The sequence below is a fragment of the Papilio machaon genome, chromosome 2, assembly GCF_912999745.1.
Source record: "Papilio machaon chromosome 2, ilPapMach1.1, whole genome shotgun sequence".
Lineage (NCBI taxonomy): Eukaryota > Metazoa > Arthropoda > Insecta > Lepidoptera > Papilionidae > Papilio > Papilio machaon.
In genome coordinates, this window is record NC_059987.1 from 2,521,091 (window position 1) to 2,542,218 (window position 21,128).

Below are 21,128 nucleotides of genomic sequence, written 5' to 3' on the forward strand. Positions count from 1 at the left end.
GAGTTTTATATAACAATCGACTATATTATCGTACACGGTCGTTTCATGAGTTATACAGTACATAGTTTTTCCCGACACACACCTAGACAATCTCCAACAAAACAAAACATTTACTTTCCTCGCGGTAAAAGCCTATTTCAAAAAATACTATTATAAGCAGTTAAACCTTTAAAATTGTTAGACAGGTAGTTTCATTTCTTCCTAATTTCTCTTCTTTCATTAAAGATCTTACGGAGCCCTAAAGTTTCCGTAGCTATCGTTGGTTACGGGATATTTGTTGTCTCTCAATAATCGACGACCGAGAGCATCTCTTCCGAATGTCAGCAACACACACACTGCATGTATAACTATCAAGAGGACTAAAGAGAGTACTACTGTTATTGAGGCAATGCCAGGCTGCGACCAGTCCAGCGGTGGGTATATGTAGGAGCCTCCCGTACTGAAAAAAGAAACCCAGGTTATTTGCATACCAACTTAGAACTCATGACAGATTAATATTTAACATAAGAAAGTGGATCAGAACTGCGTTACTTTATCTATGACTTCTGTAAGTTCGTTCGTAACGTATTCATTTGAAAAATTTAACATTAAATTTGAAGTTGTTATTTCTAATTGTAGTAATTAATTATACGTACAGTGGGTTAGTTCCACCAGCGTAGTAATAGATGAGGCTAAAGATGAGGTAGATGAGGGGCACGGAGACAGACTGGTAGACGTGGAGCAGGTTCAGCGGCTGCCGCGACGACAGCAGCATCGATAGCATTAAGACCGTGTTCACCGCATGTACAAACACGTTTACTGTCTTGTTCATATCTGAATCTTCAGCGACTGGGTAAAGATCAAACAATGTAGTTAAGTTTTTAATTACAAGATCAAATTTACAATCAGCCTTCAACTACATCAAATATGTAAATATATGGTTATATTATGGTTAATTCAGGTCTTCGGCCAATAATATTGTTAATTGCAGTTTCTTATTCAGAGATCTCATTATCTTTGTAACCAAGTACTAGGCAATTGTTACGTTTTGAAACATACTATATATTTTATTATCAGGAGCTTTTGCTTTCAAATTAAGTGAGGAATATAAAGGAGTATTTACATTATTATTACCTTCACCAGTTAGAAATGACCAGTAAAATACGGTAATAAAAAACGCCACAACAGTTGCTATGTTAGTCATAGCCCAGTACATTTTCACGTATCGAGGAAGTCCAAATGTTGCATCTGGAATAAGAATAAATTTTGTTAACTTAGGTCAGGGGTGGTTAGGTGAGGTCATAAACTTGCTATCAAATAATATTGACTTTATTGTTATTAGGAATATTTCGTAGCGTAAGAATCACTTCTTGCGTTTGCTTCTCATGTATTCCATAAATCACACGTATTTTCGTAGAACTAATGAATTTTGGGATCAGGTGCCTAAAATATTGTGTGCAAGTACAGCGAACATACACGTGTTATTGCCTTCGCAGCTCTTAGGTTATATTCTTTTAGCTTTAGTCGAAAAGAGTTCACACGAGTATGAAAGAAATCTTAATGGATCAATTGTATTGCCTATGTTAATAGTTTTAACGTAAGTATCATGATTTTGATATTTCCAAATACAGGTTGTGTGACCAGTTTTATTACGATCTTCATATACCTATAGATGCGGCTTCCTCGAGTCTTTCCTTCCTCAATCCGATCATTAACACTTCTTCCATTCATCATTAGGTGTCGAGGGAATTTTTTTTCCTCAAAAAACTTATCAGTGTCATAAAAATGATATAAGGAGATAATAATTATTTAAATCGTAAATTCATACTAACTATAACTATAGTTTAACTTTATTGGTTGTATGAGAATATGTTTTTTACTTAAAGTTTTCAGTCCCGTCAACTGGAGACCTTTCGGAAAACATTAGTACCGATAACTCATGTAATTACTATTTGCAATGAGGATTTGGATCGTATTAACAAAGAACAAACAAATTAATATGTATTTATTGTGAAACAATAATTTATCTTAGTAATCATATAATTTTGAAGCCGGCTACATTGTTATCTTTATTTGATAATGTAGTATTATTGTCTAATCTCTTTTGATTGGTGTTCAATAACAGCTAATCGTTCTTATTAAGCCTAATGAACCCGGACATAAATGTCTCTCAAAGTTTTTATAAACCCACGTGGAACATTACTAGTGAAGAAAATAAGACTAACTTACCGATCGGTCCACGTAGATACGCCCTTGCGGACACAATAACTCCGAAAGCGGCTTCAATTGTGTTCAAAATTAATCCCCAATGTGTTAAAAATATAGGCCAATAGCCAAACGGCATGATGTCATATATCACAGACGATATTAATATGCCAACACACCCCAAGCATATGATCGCTCTTACAAAGAGCAAGGGTACAGCCGATCGGTTTCTTTGGAAGGGGCTCAAGTAGAAATCGGAAACATCTTCGTGCTCCAACATAAACATTTGCCATTGTAGTTGATATTTAAAATAATCTTTAACTACACCCATTTGTGTGACGCACACTATTGTTACTAAAGAGCGCGAGTATTGACTAAACTTGTATAAAAGTGAGTTAGTACTGTACCTGCAAATCGTATAGTGTGTTATCATTTGTTAGATTACACAGTGATAAAGTTATAAGTTTGCAATTATTTAAAAGTAACTGTCATCGTGAGTTAGTCTCCTAAAATAATGTTTTGTTTGGGATTTTCCCGTTGGGCCGATCGGTCTTGCAATTGGAATTCCCATTGGGCCGATTAAATTTAAAGAATCAAAAAGATAGGACACCCCTTTGTTTATAAGTATAGATACACCAGACAATACTGTGTACGATTCTTTCACCCTAAGCTTGAAGAAAACGTTGGGGTTCCTTTTACATACAAACTTATCTAAAGACATAGTAAATATAAAACTGGAGAAGAATGACAGTACACCAGTTGTCGGCAGAGGGAGCATTTTTGCTACTAGTTTCGTACATAATTATTTATTAAATTTAAATAGGACACCATCACAGGTTGCTTTATTTCACCAAACTTTACACAAATATCAGTTTCTTAACGACATTTTACATTACTATTTTGAACTACGTATTACATTAAAGCTTATAACAATATACCTATAAGTTAATTTCCACTTACATTTTTATTAACAGTAAACCTGTTGTTATACATGTATATTAATCCAAAGTATTTAAGGTTTATACAAAATTTCTGGTACATTTTACACAAAATACTTGTAAGTAAACAAGTACTTTTTTTCCACATTTATTTTATCAGTCAAAAATACATCACGACACATTAATGTCAAATTAAAATACAATCCAAAATACGCTGAACGTTCGAATTGTAAGATCTTTCTCTTCTAATTACTCTTTTAACTTCTATCAATTGATTCGATTGTATCGACGCTTACTTCTCAATGCATCGATTTTCTTTTACATTTCGATGCTTCATACATCGATACTTTCGAAGAATCGATATTAAGCTTCGAATCCATCATTGTATAATCCATTAGGTGTGCTGCGACATCGTCTGGCGATCATGTCTCGCAAAGTCGCCACGCCTACGGTCAGTATGTGCATGAGGGCGAGGAAGAGACCCGTGAGGGAGGCCACCACCAACGTCTGCTCCGGCTTGGACCAGTCGATAACTGGATAGATGAACACATGACCCCAACTGGAAAATGTAATGAATAGAATTAATATCACTAGGTTTATTATAGTAAGGGGGCCAAAATAGAAAAGTTAAGTAGTAATTAGAAAAATATAGGAAACCAACTTGAAATCCAAAGTTTAAAAAATAGATTAGTATACTATATACCAAGCACAATTATTTTGTTACTTATATATATATGAAACGTAAGTTGCAATAGGGCAAAGGTCCATTAAATTCATTTTCGACAGAAATATCTAGAATGACAATAATAGACACAAAATTAGTGTCACTTAATTCAATGTCAACCTTTAATTATTATTTATCAATATAAACAAATGAAGATAGTAAGTAGTGTTGATACCATTTTTAAATATGCGTTCTAGGCAATGGAAACGTGTGGACTTTATTTATATCAGGTTACTTCTATTCTAAGTTAGAATGATTTAATTTGAATATTAGGTTACTGTGTCATTAGAATTTGTAATTGAATGTATATTAATCTAATATAGATACCATACATCATGGTAATGCAAAACCGAATTTTGTTTAAGCAATAATTTTGTCGATAATGATGCATTAAAAAGGTTTCGTTCAGATAATTGATTATTTATAAGTTCGCGGTGAGATTTTTTAGATGGACATTAAGATTATTCGAGGTTAACCACTTCGAGACACGTTGATTTTTAAATAATTGGCTAATAATGCGCCATATCGTTAGTATAACAGGTACATCAATATTGTTCTTATCAATATTTAATGGTATTTAACCGAAAATAACAAGAACTTGTCTAACAATGTTCAACATTAGGCTCTTATAATGTTTGTTTAATGCAAAATTTTATCTCAGTTACAATCAGGAGCATTGTTAAAAAACAGTAAAGTGCCATAATTAACATTTCTTTGCCGATTTGTGTCACCACATTGCATCAACCCACATCTAGACCTTCCCAGACTTAAAAGAAGTATTCTTCACCTATCTACTGCCACGATCAAACAGGACCAATTTAGCTTCTCTACATAAAAATATCCTACATATTTTTAATGGTAATAACTGTAACCAGAATGTTCGTACAATAAAAATTCAAATTATCATTTATTAAATTTAAAACTGGAAGTTACGAACACAATTAAGCATTATTAATTTTTAATTACATGGAAAAGAAAATCTAAATTTATATCGTGTCAAATAATACAAAACTAATTTTATGCAACTAGTTTCATAGTAATAAAGTATATTATTAATAATAGTACAGATATTTAATAATATCTGTATTAGATAACGAGATATTTCTTTTCAAACTGGTTGTCGATCGCAATATAATATACTCGGATACTCGCGACGCAAGGATACAATATTTCGAAGATTTACATTACGTTGTGTAAGATGGGGCTAACTAAATTCACATAAATGTTGAATTTATTATCGAATTTTGTGTAATATGAGTTTGAAAACATATTACGGAGTCCTGGTTTGCTCATTATATTTTAGATTTGGTGTTTACAATTGTACCCTAATATATCTTTTTCTTTAGTATTTAAAGAAATTGCGGGATTTTAAGTATTCACTACCGACAATTTGAAAAGCTTTGATTTTTTTATTAATATTAATAATTTTTTTTTATTTAATTAATAAAGATAATATTAGTAAACTATTAAAAAACCATGTGAAAATTTTGAATAATACATAAATACATATTACTTTTATTTTATATTAATTGTATGACGTGATAAAAGTTAACAAATGACTCAGTTGACAGATATGTCCAAAGGTAAAAAAGTTGGCGCCCTTTAAGATGGTTGTTTGTTCAGAGAGCTAACTGTTTAGTATGCGACGTCAGTTCGGGCGTGGAGGCGCAGGCGCAGGCAATGTCAGGTGATCGAACCGATTATACTTATTACCTTGACTCGAGAATATGTCGCCTAAAACAAAGCAAGGTTATCAAATAATCTTTGTTGTTTTGTTTTATAAAATAGTGATGATAACCGATTACATAGAAAACGTTTTTCATAATCGTTTGTATGTACTTCATTTTATCGTAAGATGCCATTGATTTTTTAAAGTAATACAACACTTTAATACTATACGGACTGGTTTGAGCAGGTTAAGATTGTTTTTGGTATTCGTTTTTCTTAAGTTTTTAGTCTCTCACTATGGATGTAGGCTGTGTTGCTTAACACCTAGGTTCTTTGTCTAGGGTTTATTCGTTCGTTGTTATTAATAACCTATAAGTTATTTACAACAGCGAATTCTTAACAATTTACGACGACGTTTCTTAGCAATTTACGAGTCAAAATTAGGACGAATGGTACAAACACTTCTAACTTGCAATCAATACAAACTTGAGATGCCACTTATGTGAGCTCACGTTCTTAGAACAATATTTGTGTCACAGCCTAAGGTCTGCGCACGCGCAACACACTCCAACGTTCGTACACCTTCGCTTTTGTTTGACGCTCACCAACACAGTGACATTGTTTGATAAGAGTGCACTATTTTATATATTTAACAAGGTCAAAGAACTTTAGTTAGGTATTTTAATTACTAGAGTCATCAAAAATAACAATTCAGTGAAAATATTTTGGGACGTGTTAGATCAACGACTCTCATGGACAGTAACTTATCAGAACTTAAGATCTTTAGACTAATTTGTTTTGAATTAAAATTAGAGAACAATTAGTTACGTTATTCTGTTATTAATTAAATACGTATTTAATAATTTTAATATGCAATTTGCATTTCTTATTTCTATTTCCATCTATCGTGTATTATCCTTGAGACTGAAGAAAACTCTATTGCATTTATTTATGACTTAGGACTTAGTTTCTCCTGGTGGATATAAAGTATATTTATTGCTTACTTCAGTAGTTCAGTATTTCAGTATTTCAGTGATGTGCCTGAATATGAAATCAGTGCAACGCATTACTAACATGTTATTGCCTGCAGCAAGAAATTTATGATTTCCGATAGCAACATGCAACAATTTAAGGAATTTACCGCTGGAAGAAATTATGTAGATATTGATCGATTGAATATAGGATGAACACATAAAACATTACGTTGGTATAATAATAATAATAACTATATACTTGGTAGGCTTTCAAATAACTAGAGTTTTTCGCGGCCGCCGTTGCCCTGGTTTATTTCACCAGAAAAATATAATAAAAAAAGCGAATAATAAATACTGAAAAATATTTTTATCGTTACCATGTGTTCCGTTTATTTAAGGTTAATTATGATTACAATGAAGGCTGTCAACTTATTTTAATGTAGCGTTGTCTTTCATTTAATACCTTAAGAGTAATTGCATATAATATGTTTACGATTTATAAAAATAATGTAATTAGTATATGAAATGTACCATTTCGAATACTTAATTCAATATTTACAGTTATTTAATAGTCGTTTTGATTTACGTATGTCTATAATAATTAAAACGTGAAACATGCGATGACAATTATTATAATTTGTAAGAGTGTTTAGGCAGTTTTTCAGCTGTTTTAATTTTATTGCGATTTGAAAGTGTATTCTTTCTTTCACTTACAATCTGGACGTTGTTGGACGGCTGATCACTTGACATTGGCTAAGAGCTTCTCTTTATCCCAAAGAAGAACTTATACAGAGTTACTTACGGATCAAGTCCTCCTGCATCGTAGTATACAATGGTGAATATCAGGTAAACGATGCCAAAGTATAGAGGTTGCATGACGTGGCGAAGTCGACTGGGATGCGCGGACAGGATCAGCTCTGTCAACATTACCAGGCTGTTCACACCGTGTAGCATCACATCGAGCGTTGGGTTCGGCGCGTAGTTAACCTTCTTTATAGCTGTAACAAACAAGAAACTAGAAAATATAGGAAAGAGGTATCATTTTCTTTAAACTAACTTAAATAAATAACCTAATTTAGATTCCTAGTTTCAGAGTCCATAAATGTGCTAGTTAACGTTAATGATGCCATAACGTTGCATTCGAATAAGCATGTGCTTGGCTATAAAAGTAATTTTGTGAGACAAGAAAAACTAGAAATATGTCACGACTTTCCTTTGGTGGTGGAACGAAACAAGTATTTTTTTTAACGCAAGCACATCAGACGAAACAGAACTTTAATTTCACGGATGTCTTCTGTGTCGTGTTATCTTACCAGAGTCAGGCCATTTGTACAATAGATGTTGTTGTTGATGTATACTACTCACCGGTGTTTAGTATTGACCAGTAGAAGACGGTGATGAGGAAGGCGACGGGAATGGTGATATTGTACAGTACCCAATACACTTTCACGTACCAAGGAAACTCAGCTTTCTTATCTGGAAAAATTTACACATTAATATAGGAATTAAAAATTAGCGATAGCTTCAATTTGTTCGGTAATTTTACAAATATTAATATATACCACCAGACTTGCCCGAGGTTAATGCGAAAAAAAAATATAACGTATCATAGCAAGGTAAAGATAATAAGCCAAACGGAAAGAATTTAGTCAACAATGCCTTGAGTTCTTTATTCAAGCGCAGCGACGACAAGAACATTATAAGGTTTTACTAGCTTGCTGAATCCGTCAAATTCTTAGAGTATGCTATAAAATGACCAGCGCCTACTTTTAACTAGTCCAAAAGGCCTTATGTTCTAAGTTTCGTACCTTTTCTTTAACTATACTCATTGACTTGTCTATGCATCTTTTTTCTGATAAAGATGAAATCTACGATGAAGCGTATGTTTGATATTTATTATCTTTGAAAATTAAAACTGGAACATGATAATAACCACTAATTGTATGCGCCATAAATTCCAAGTGCATTAACCTTTGATTACAGCCAGTTTGAATTGGTTTACAATTTTACAACCGTATATTGTGCAATATAATTACGTTTTGATATAACAATTGTAATACATAATGAATTCATTAAGGAACGAACTTGAACGCGGAGCGGTGTATCGAGGTTAGACAAGCAGTTTGGAATGATCATGTACAAGGACGTTAACAGTCAAGGTAAAGTCGAGGTCAAGTGTTAAGATTCATAGTACACATTATCTCATTTTACTTTATTACATGCACTAATCAAATTCAATCTATAGATTTAGTTTTAATTGATTTTTAAAATAGGTAAAGACTGGATATCGTATACATATTTTAAAGTTGTTTTTTATAAAGTATGGTTAAATTGAAAAAGTTAGTTAAGTTAAGTTTTGTTAGATTTGGAGTCTAAGATGATGAGATTTTCTTTTATATAATCAGATTAATTCGCCAAGATGATAGATATAATAATTATGTTATCGGTACATAGGAAATTATTAAGTAGTAAACAATCTGTCAATATTTATTTCAAGACAATAAGTTGGGTAACTCAGTCAATACTGCGGTATTGTGTTTCCGCGATCATTAAAAAAAATGTAGTAATTAAGTATCTATGCGAGAGTTACATCTTATTACATTATTTATCAATTGTAGTACATTTTAGGCAATTGAGGGAATGTTCAGAAACTACTTACTTTAACATTTGCTTTGCTTTATGATGGGGAAAACCGAGTACACAGCCTATAATTACCCGACAGTCAAGTCATCTTTGTACTTGTTTACTGTCCGCTTTACGTGTTCTTGTATGTTTGATGGATAACATTAAAAACACAACTGCGTATTTATATATCGAAAAAGTACTACACGAAGGAAGCGTTTTTTATAATAAACATGATCATAATGTGTAGTAGAAATAAAATAACCTTGCACTTTTTAAAAATAACATCTGGTTAAGGAAGTTATTTTGTTAGTTTTATTGCCAATATATATAAATGTAATTAATTAAAACACGCAAAATATTTTGCATAAACGTACAAACGGTATTTTGACGTTTCGAACTTGTGATAAGTGTTGATCACAGAAAAGGCGCATTTGCCTTTAGGCACCTAAAGCGTTAAATAGTCTTTGAGTTTGGCAGAAATTATGTTGCACGACGACGCTATAATTTGTTTGCATAACGTATTTTGTGTGGTGTGTAAGGTCACGCGACTAAGCTGAACTTGGACGCCGGCGTCCTTGACTTTACACATAACATTAGAGGTTATTTTTTTATTATATTTTCTATCCTCGATTTATCGTTTTAAAAACTTCAGTATCAGGTAATATAACTTATAGCAAAGTCAATCTTGATTATACTGTTGTATTTAAAAATCGACTTAGAAGCAGAATTATTAGTCACTACTATGGTTCTTAGCAATATGCATTAGTTTTACAGTGTGGCCATTTTTTTAATCTATGAAGAAATATCCGTCACCAATGTATTTAATGAAATGACTTGGTTAGTGCCGTTATGTATGTAATGCGATGATCTATGGAAGAATTATGAAACCTGGTAATTTGAACAATTCTATTCTACTCACTCTCATTCTTCAAAGATCCAACGAAACTTCCGTAATCAGGTGTTGTAGCGTCCGTGTGAATTGGCTCTGGTATACCTAGATGTTGGCGTGTTTAATTAACTTTATCTTGGGCTAAGAGCCTCTATAATTTTTTACAATATACGGAAATTATTTTACGGAATTTATTAATACGAAATTATTAATACGGAAATTATCTTTTTGTTTATCTTTGTTCTAATGAGGAAGAAAATCATCATTTGATAGATTTATTAAGGTAAATGTTTTAAAGAATTTTTCCATTCATAGGTACATGGTCATAAACTTTAATGTTTGTGAATACTGTGTTTGCGTTTCGTTTCATCTACACAAAGGACATTTGGAGCTTAACCTTAATAATATGTCGCAAGCGCAAACACGTGCTGTTGATATATACACGTGAGATATTAATGTTGCAACAGCTCATTCCCAAATGATAATAGTAACGAATGAGTGACATCAGCCACAGGGTCATAGACAACACTATAAGATTATTGCTTAACATGCATCTATGGTCAATGTGATCATAATGTTACTATACTAATGTACCAAATTATATTCGCCATAAATCACCTATTGTAGTTGAATTTAAGAGACCTCAGAGTGGTGCTATTTTATAGTTTTTTTTTTTGAATTTTGAGCATAATCAATATTTTAATGACAACAAAATATATCAAGTACGACCCAGTCTCAGAAAGAATGAGAAAGGCACTTAAATAAATTATTTGTACTCATTTAATAAAGAAAATGTAATGAAGTTATATTTGTGCAATTAAAACAAACAAAGCTACACTTAATTAAAGATTCAATAGTTAACACGAATACAGGACTCGATCCAGGTTTTACCACTTCAAGTAACAGTATTATTCACATATAATTAATTACAGTGAAATAAGAGAGTTCATCTATTGTTAATTAATTAGTCAATAAACAGATCTAAAATATTGCTACGAACACAGGTGGGCACAGTTAATCGAAAAGTTAACTTCGTTAATCGTTAATTCGTTAATTAAAAAATTAACTTCGTTAATCGTTAAAGCGTTAAATTCTCGAAAATTTAACGCAAGTTAAAGTTAATCGTTAACAGTTAACCATACCAAAATTATACATACTAATTTCACACTTATTGTAGCGACACTTGTTTAAAATAGTAATTTGACTATACATTCTATAACACATAAGTATTAGAGACAAGTATGAATGCATTTTAGTACTACTACTTCAATGATTTTTTTTTTGTACAAACTTCTTGGTTGTTTTTTTCTTTATAATAGACATTATTTTGACAGTTGGGAAAGAGAAGGCACGAGTTTGGAAAAGATAAAGGAAAAGCATGAGTAAAAAAGTGTTTTAAAACAGTTGCTCAAAAAGTGGCGTATTGCAGGGACGAAGAGCGTTCGGAATGTGGGCTATTACATACTCTTGCTTTATATACTCGTAATGAAATATACTACGTATTTCAAACCTTCTTTTGATTTTGTCCTTTGGTCACGTCTTTCCCGGACGCTCTGATGCATCACACTTGCACGCGAACTTCACATATATCAATTATCAACTCGTTCGTTCACCATTCGAGTCGCCGACAGTCGCCCAACATAGTTGAACTTAGGAGCGTGGCGTGGCACGTAATTTAAACAAAATGACAGCACGTCTCCAAGTTTCTAATTTAACGATTAACGGACTTTTATTAACGGAAGTTGAGTTTAACGGAAGTTAACAAAAGCGTTAACACTTTTTGAAGTTAACTTAAAAGTTAATCCGTTAAGCAAAATGTTAACTTCGTTAATTAACGATTAACGGATTAACGAGTTAATGCCCAGCTATGGCTACGAACATAACAGAAACACATAAAATCTTGACCTTGAAACACACTAAGTGTGGTATAAGTTTTGTACATAACTAACATAATACGTAAAGCATGTTACCTGGTACATAACCATCTTCTTTGAGTGCAACGATTACACCAAATAAGGATTCCACTAGTATTAGTAGTAATCCCCAGTGGGTCATGTACAACATATACTTGTCTGTGGTGCCCCAGAACGCAGCAGTTGACCAGGTGATCGTGATGAGAGACCAAAGGAAGATGGGAACGCGCCAGTACACAGCCCAGAGGCCGAACCATGACCTTGCGAATAACTCCGGTCTTTCGTCTCCAGGCTTTAGTGCTCCGAAGAAGCAACCAGCCTTTTGTCTCCAAGATAACTGCGTCATCACTTCTTATTATATTTACACTTATAAGTACGATGCCAATTGACTAGTAAACGGTTTCTTCTTTGTTCACTTTTAGATGCATTGATGCTGTAAGCAAATAAAAAAATGCATTTAAATTTACAATTGTATATAAATTGTATGTAATCTAAAGACGTTAAGTAAAAATGGTCTATCGTTTATCGAGATAATTTAACATGGTTCCGTTGTTTGATGACATATCATAATACTTTATAAAATTGGTGGATAATCTTTACATCAATGCCGATAAGCACTGAGCGACCAAGATTTGTAATAATATATCGTATCATTTATAAAAACATCGTAACAATAAAATATATATTTCTCTTTTTAATTCGAATCCTAGGATTACCCGGAATTGAAAGGCGACACAGAATAATTAAGTTACAAGGTTACTTTTGTATCAAGAATAAGTTGTTTGTGCGTTTCTTCGTCGCTCAGATGAAATTGAATATCGCATGTAAATAATAAAAATACAACCAATCTGGGAACACCAAATTAACACGTCTCTCTTCTTTATAATATTATTTGTTAAATAACTGTACTTTGGATAACAATCAACATTATTTACGTGCCTAGTTAAACGTTACGACACATACAATTAGCACTTAAATAGTTTAAATACAATAGGCAAAACATTTAAAACACTTTCAACGTCTTGCAACAAGCATGTCATACAAACATAAATTTAAATCAATTAACTTTAACATAATTTGTCGAGAGTATCGTGCTAGTTAGCGTGTCAAGAATACCTCGCGGACGTTCAAAAGGTTTGTGAACCTTTTCGTTAGATAAAACTGGAATTTTCTAGCTATGATTAGTTTATACTCTGTTGATTGCACCAACATGTAAAACTATGTAAATAACGTAAAATTATTCGTATAAATACTTTTATTTAGTAACATTATTAGATACAACTTTAGATGGATGGATGAACGCATGGATGTTTGTTAGAAGGTTTCTCCGGAACGGCTCAACAGATGTTGATGAAATTTTACGCTAATGTAGAACATAGTCTGGAACACATAGGTTACTTATCAAGTTTTTTTTTTAATTTTGCGCGGACGGAGTCGCTGGCGACCCATAGTAATTTATAATGTTTTTTAGCTTTACTCGTTGCATTTGTACGTGCGTGACAGGCTCGTTCTTGACCTTCACAAGTGGCAGACGGTTGATCTATTGCGAATACTCCTCGTCAATTCACACGTGAATGTTATTTATGCAACTAAATGCTAAACAATAGTATCTTACCACTGTGCCATAACAGGGTGGGTAGACTAGTACTAGTAAGCTTCTTATGATAAGTAACGCTCCGAGATCTTGATTTTAAAGATTTTCACTTGAATTAAGAACTCTTAAATGCTCCAACTGTTATTATCAGCTACAAAAGGGGGTTTCGCTTATTTTCTTTTAAAACTAATTTAGGTATTGAAATGGTTTCTAATATTGGTATACATGATTGCAAGATAACACGACACGTTGTGTGACGTTAATTAATTAAAATATATATATATATATATGTTTTCCATTTTCCATGTTAAAATTTTAGTAATTATTGTTTACCTAAGCAAATACATATACATAAAATTTAACATCTAGAGTAAAATAAAAATAATAATGCACATGGTCATCGCAGCGCGGATGCAGCGCGCCCGATCGCACGCTCGTGCGGGCAGTTAAGAATTCACGGCTTTAGAAAACGAGGAATACGCGTTATTTATTTTCCCTTCACTAAATACCGCATCTGTCTAATGATTACTGAATAATTTACACGAACTGAAAAATTGTATTCAATAAAAAAACGCAATTGAAATAAGTTTAATAAGATTGTGTTAACTTAGAGTTGTGTACATACAAAGGACGCTTTTTGTGTTTATTATTACAGCTACTATTTTTCTTTACAATAGATATAAATGAAGTAATGTTCCAAGACATGTTGGTGTAACTTTGCATGTACTATTTATTTTGTCATATGTCCTTATCATGGGAAACAGTCCATTCTTTTGCAAGTCGTTATCTCGACCAAACCTTTTTTGGTCTGGGAAAATATTTTACCGAACAAAAGTGTTGATTCAAGATATTCTTTGTCTCAATGATTATGATTTTTAAGCACTTGAGTAATTTTTCTTTTCATTTTGATCGAGCATCTTTAAATAAAACTTATTTTTTAAAACGACAACAGAACGGTAACATAGCTATTAAGTGTGTGGCTTAGATTCCATTCTTAGTCAAAATTCTGGATTTAAATCATTTAATTAAATTAAATACTCATGTAGATTATGCAGAATCGCTAACACGTACCATAACATTGATCTGATTTAAAAATTTCCATAACCTTGCCTGGTGGCCCTATATAACGTTATCTTTAAATATGCTAAGTAAATTACAATCCAACAGGTTTGATTTGGAAACTTAAGTAAAATAACAAGTTATTGTGTAACTATTTTTATAAAATGTTAAAAAGGTACCGAGTTTAGGAATCTATATATATAAAAGAAAGTTGTGTTAGTTACACCATTTATAACTCAAGATCGGCTGAATGGATTTGACTGAAAATTGGTGGGCATGTAGCTTAGAACCAGGAATAGGACATAGGATAATTTTTACCCAGTTTTTTTTTTATTCCGCGCGGACGGAGTCGCGGGTAAAAGCTAGTTTATAATATTGAAAAGATAGAAGAGTTGTAACAAGCCTGCTTGAACCTTGATATTTCACTAAAATAATTTTAAAATTCAATTGTTAATCAGTAATTTTCCATCTTTTTTTAAATGTATTGTAATATTATAACTGAAAATAAATGCTCGTTAGATTATATATAGATATTTAAATAACTCTTTAATACCGCTCTAATTTACTTTGTAAACAGGTGAGTCTATGTTACAGGATAAATGAAGTGTCTCGCGACACTGTCAGGCTTTCTCTGTCTTCTTCTCTAAAAAATCTGAGTGAATAGAACTCAGATCAAGATTTTTATTTTAGAGGAGCAAAAATTAAAGCTGAATTTTAATGACGTCGCAAAAAAAAAAATAATATCATTGATTTTATTAATAGAATGAGGAACTGTAACAGATGTGATGTAGGTTATGAATACTGAGCTTGGCGTGCCAAGACCAATCCCAGATTAGTATGCGATGTGGTAATGTGCCAGGTTCGAATACATTGTATGCACCTGGTAAATTATTTTTCGCTGATTAACGCTAAGTCTTATAGCGGATTAGGTTTAAGAAATGAGGAGAATGTCACACTCTACATAACAATACAGATTGCTTCTGCCGACAAGGACAAAGACCAAAGAGATTTTTCTATTTTTTTTAATATCATTTGGTGGCAAATGATGAAGCGGCCACCCGAATTAACCGAAATAATATCATATAACAGCCGCAATTGCAGATGCTTTGCCTACCTTTTATCGACAGAGGAGGGGACGCACAAAAAGAGAATATTTGCCCTTCCTATACATCTGCTTCTCCATCTCGTTCCCATCCTTTACTTATAACAAAAGAGTGGGAAGGGAAGAAATACTAAAATTAGGCCTCCGGCACCATATTCCTCGGACGGGACGCGGAATTGCTTCCACTTCAATCCGATAAATTCGTGCAACATATGCTGTTGTGTTTAAAATAGTGATGATGATTTTGGTGCTTAATAACATAAATTTTTTATTACGTTGGTTCGACCACCGATTCATATCATTAGGGTGAATTAATAATACTAAAGTGCAGCTTTTTGTGTTCTTCTTCGTTCGTTATCTTTTTCGCGGAAATATTTGAACGTTTCATTCACCTCTGCCACAATTTGATCGTTTTATTTTTGAAGAATCGTGGAAACGATTTTATTGTTAGCTCCGCTTAGTAACATTAAGGTGGAAATAATGATTTATAATTCCAAGCAGTAATTAGTAATATATTATGTAAATTTATTTTATTACTTACATGTTAATTTAACAATTTTTTTATTTTTTAGTTGTTTTTAAATTAAGTCACAATGCCACACTAGCTAACTGTACCCACCATTATACATTACACCGCACTGTGTTTTACATCGATTAAAAATTAATTGAACGACATCACTATTTTCAAATTTAAGCGCGCTATGTTTGAGCTAGTGTAGTACCGTGCGCGCGTATCGGAGCGCGGTGTTGTACTGGACGCGAGCCGAGCTAGTGATGCGCCTCGGTACGGATGCTGGGTACCGATACGTATGCGGTCCGGCGATCAAGGTCTCAGACACCTTCACGCACTACCTGCTCTGTACTTATAATTGCTAAGGATGTGATTTAAACGGGGAAAAACAGAACGGAAAATAATCGAAGTACATTTCATATGGCTTTCCAGCTGTATAATTATAAAGTGACTAATTTTTTTCAGATTTTTATTGTTATTTTCTGTTGTAAGCTTAATTTTACTTTTGTAACTGGGGCATTATATTGATAACTATTGTTTATCTAGTTTTTCTTGTGCTCTTTGTAATGAAAGCTGATTGATTAGGCTATGTTTAAAAAGTGTTACCATTTATTATCGATTTCTATTGAGGGAATCAGTTTAGTTATCATCGTCCATCTTCAGTCCCATTTGAGAATGATGGGTTAATTACCCACTTAATGTAAAATAATTACCCCGTAAGGACTTACTGACCACATTCTGTTACCTAATTATTGCACATAAAAATATTAATTGTTCGACAATAAATTAGAATTAAATATAAATAATTGAGTTTGCTGAATAATTGTCATCTCGGTGTATTACAAACATTAACTAAGGGTTTTCATTACTTATAAAACCGCGAGAAATAATATAAATATGTTTTGGTTTAGCGGAGTAAAACCCGTTGACCAGCTGTTATATCATGGATAATACCTATATATGTTTCTTAACTTAAATTTTAATAAAATAATAACCACCCTTAAAATAACACGCCAATGTAATTCGAGTAAAGTTTATTTGAATAAATAATCCAAATGTTGTGCCATATACACGCATTGTGCTAATAAATGAATATTCTTGACAGACACCAAACTATAATTTATAACTTAGTCTGAAAATCTATGCCTAATTTTATTTTATCCCATCATTAGGATAATATGTGTAATTTTCGTGTTATTATGCGAATAGATTATGATAAACAATGCTGTTAGGAAGTAATAGCATGCTTTGGTAATTTTATCTCCATAACTAATAATAGGAACAAAGAACAATTGATGTTCAATTGCTAACCTGATTGTGACATAATGTATTGAGACATTTGCTTGAATAGAATAATTCTAATAACATTTAAAATTTTCATGCCTAGAGGTCACTTAACTGACAAGTATGGTAATAATATCACAACTTGCTTAACCGGATAAAACATTGTATATTTTGGTAGTTATAGCGGTTTAAAATTCACGTAATTTTAAAATGAGTCCAAGTTTTCTATTTGTTTTTGTATTTTATTCTGTTAAATTTAAAATAATCTTATAAATAGTTGTAATTTTAAACAGGAAAACAATACGCTATATACACAGTTGCCTAAATTCTCACGCTTTATTTATTACATTACTTGCGTCTGGGTTAAAGTAAGTTACCCAAATAGGTCAACTGGCTAATTTACCTAATTCCGAGCGCGCAGATGTCTTGCATAATATATTTATCAATGTATCCTATCCAGTAGTCACGGGTAACTCAAATAAAATTGATGACCTGCAGATCAGCTCACGGTTTGCATGTGTGAACGGTTCGCAATTCAGCTCAATTTCTGCTCAGGGTCGATTTTCTTTTATCTGCAAGCTGCAAGTCAAGGGGCAGGATGAGATGTAAAGCGTGCGGTCTGTTTTAACTATCCCGGGTTGAGAGCACCGAATTGGACGCTCTGCAGCTGGCCCACGGCTCGTTGGCTCGCATAGTTATAATAGTACGCGTTGAGCAGCAAGCTATCAATTTTGTTGTTGAGCCGCAGCTCAACGCTTCTAGTCAATGGGACCTCCACTATTAAGCCGGTTCAGAGCCGATTTATACACGTTTAATATCCAGTGCTTATTCGAATAAATTATGTTAATTAGACTCGTTTTATTTTTCATACTTTTATTTGTTGTGGATTTAGATACATTACTCTTATTATTGTTAAATTACTTAAAAAAATATTGAGGTTAAGTCATATTTAAATATCTCTGAGGGTTTAAAGGCACAAAAGATTCCGCTAATGATGCGATATGTAATATCTTTAAACAATGTTATGACCTTTTATGCCTCTCTTCTTAGAATTATTACTTTTATTTTATCTCCAACTTGAACTTCTCAAAGTCTTAAAGCAAATGGAAGGATGTTGAATCGACCTCAACTTCAAAAACATCTGCAGTTATTCTCGCAACCTGTAATTTGAATACAAAACTTAAACAGGCGCTTTTATATATTGCTTTACATTTTTAAACGTAGTTAACTTAATTAACAGAAATGAAAACTTTTATATAAACAATTATTTTTCACATACGATTTTTGACCTGTACGAATATTTGTTAAAATGTATGCAGCGCCTCTATCGGTCATTATATACACTAAAAATATTATACTTTAATTTTTAACATACTCGTAATTTTCAATGACGATACGAAAGGCGATCGTCACAAATATTTGTGCTAGGACCAATGCTCTACTGTACTGTACGTTCTTAGAAGACAGGTTAGGAAAGACTGAACTTTTATCTCAACTTGATTAAGATCTTTGAGCTGGATTTCAACAAAAACCTCTATCTATATAAGTATATAATATACTTGCAAAGTTTGTAAAATAAAACACAATTTTAATATCACGGCTAAACAATTTTATTTATACTCAAATATCAAGAGTAATTATAATTTACGCTTATATCGTATATTTATTTAGCTTACTTTTTAAACATACTTATACATTTAAGTAAATGCCATAATACATAATTAATAATATAGCATATTCAAATCAGATCCAATTCATATAAATTATAAAAAATTAACTTTCTGAGACAAGCATCCGTTACCTTAAATGTTTATGATATGAGTTATAATATTGCTTTTAATTTACTATTTCCAAAGATTTAAATACAAAGATGGACCAACATTTTAATAATTGCAGAATTGTATAAAACGATGAAAATTAAATTCTAGTATAATTTTCAAGTTTTTAAATTAATACTTAATATTTTTTGTTTTATGCTTTTTTAAAGATAGCGACATTTGACTATTAGAGTATTAATGTATAAAAATCTTTAGATTTGTCATTATTGCTCTCAAGATTACATAAATGTCTACACTAAGCTATATAAAGCTAAATGATGCTCGAATCACAGCATGACGCCTAAATATTTTATTAGGCTAGGAACAATACCATTATATTTATTATAATTATATTCGTTTATTTAAACATAAACACGACTGCAAATGCAAAACACGATTATTATAGAATTCGACTACCGTGACAATTCGTACATCGGATTTCATCATTCAAAAATTTATGATTTAGTTTTTAGACAAACTACAATTTACGCTAACATACGTAAATTAAAATATATTTGGAAAATATGGTTTTTCTTACATAATTGAATAACATATTTTACAATATCACTTCACCTTATCTTACAATTGTCACAAAATAACTAAAAAAGTAAAATTTCAAAATGGACGCCATGTTTGGAAATTGACTTTCCATTATTTATTTAATTTCGGCTTTGGATCGAAACGATAATTTCTGTTTTGTTAATGTTGAATAAAAGGGATGTAACGGCAGTCGAATACTAGTTATTTTAAGTATGTTTTCAGAAATACCTATACGTAATGTGGATAAATTAAACTAACGACATTTATTAAAAAAAGCTATTATTGTGTTATTTAGGTAATGTAAGATAAGCAAAAACTGAAAGTATAAAAAATGAAATTAATTTTTTTAGTCTTGTTAGTATTAAAGATACCGGAAATTTGAATATGAAGAAAAATTTAACTACAAAAACAAAATACATGTAAAATATTGTCTATCACTGTAAAAATGTATCTATGGTAAATACTATGCAAAATTTTTATAATTCAAATATTAAAAAAAAACGAGACACTGGCGAATTTTGTAAGAAAGTAACACTTTGGTAAATGCCCTTATTTCTAAGTTATCAGCTCATATTCCCCGTCAAGGAGTTTGAGCCTACCTTAAATTATAAGTAATTCAAGACACTAGAGAAAGTTTTTAAAGGTCGTAAGGCGACGTTACGGGCGGTTTGATGGTGAGAAGACGCGTCGGCGCTTTGCTAACGGCGTGCGTCCAACCGTGCAAGCAAGAATTACCTATGATTTTCCTATCAAATTTATACCTTTATCCCTCTCATCCGCGATGTCGAGGTGGCGGCGAGTGAACACCGCAGCGCTTGTGAAGTGGGTGGACATTGCTGGGCGGAAGAGGAGTGGACATATGCTCGTTAACCTTTGTACACTTATTCGATAGCTATTAAGAGGTAGTTTCATGGAAAATTAATGCATTAATAATTCCATGTAATCAATACGTAATTAGAATAGCTTGTTTACATTGTTCTGACATTATGGTTTCACGGGCATTCTTTTTGGAATTGCAAGCAAATTATATATAATGCATTGTAGGAAAAAAATCTTATAATAAAATTGAAGAAATTTTGTAAGACCTAATAAGCAAAAGTAATAAAAATAAATCCATTAGTAGCAAGATATCTAATTAAATTATTCATTGGTATTTAATTAATATACTTAGGTTTCGATAATAATTTAATGCTTTATGAGATTCTCTTTATTTTAATGGGATGTAGTTATTTTTCACATTCCATTTTTAACTAAAATTTGGAAAACAATGTAAATTATAGATATCTAAAAATTTCCAAAAAAAATA

The 21,128-nt window shown here is 32.1% G+C and overlaps 2 protein-coding genes across 4 annotated transcripts; both read right to left on the reverse strand.

Moving 5' to 3' along the window:
- Nucleotides 1-43: 43 nt before the first annotated feature.
- Nucleotides 44-3,115, reverse strand: LOC106709311 (protein rolling stone). Its single transcript, XM_014501089.2, has 4 exons — nt 2,209-3,115; nt 1,114-1,227; nt 636-828; nt 44-439 (listed from the first exon to the last, which is right to left on the reverse strand). The coding sequence occupies exons 1-4, from the start codon at nt 2,615-2,617 to the stop codon at nt 229-231; spliced, it is 927 nt and encodes a 308-aa protein (XP_014356575.2). The 5' UTR covers nt 2,618-3,115; the 3' UTR covers nt 44-228.
- A 74-nt stretch (nt 3,116-3,189) lies between these two features.
- Nucleotides 3,190-16,434, reverse strand: LOC106709309 (protein rolling stone). 3 transcript variants are annotated; one of them, XM_045682132.1, is made up of 6 exons: nt 16,290-16,434; nt 11,973-12,348; nt 10,033-10,107; nt 7,854-7,964; nt 7,291-7,486; nt 3,190-3,681 (listed from the first exon to the last, which is right to left on the reverse strand). In XM_045682132.1, the coding sequence occupies exons 2-6, from the start codon at nt 12,259-12,261 to the stop codon at nt 3,486-3,488; spliced, it is 867 nt and encodes a 288-aa protein (XP_045538088.1). In that variant the 5' UTR covers nt 12,262-12,348; nt 16,290-16,434; the 3' UTR covers nt 3,190-3,485. The 3 variants fall into 3 exon arrangements, with proteins under 3 accessions (XP_045538088.1, XP_045538083.1, XP_045538093.1); XM_045682127.1 differs by having other exon boundaries at nt 16,212-16,434; XM_045682137.1 differs by lacking the exon at nt 10,033-10,107 and having other exon boundaries at nt 16,212-16,434.
- Nucleotides 16,435-21,128: the final 4,694 nt, after the last annotated feature.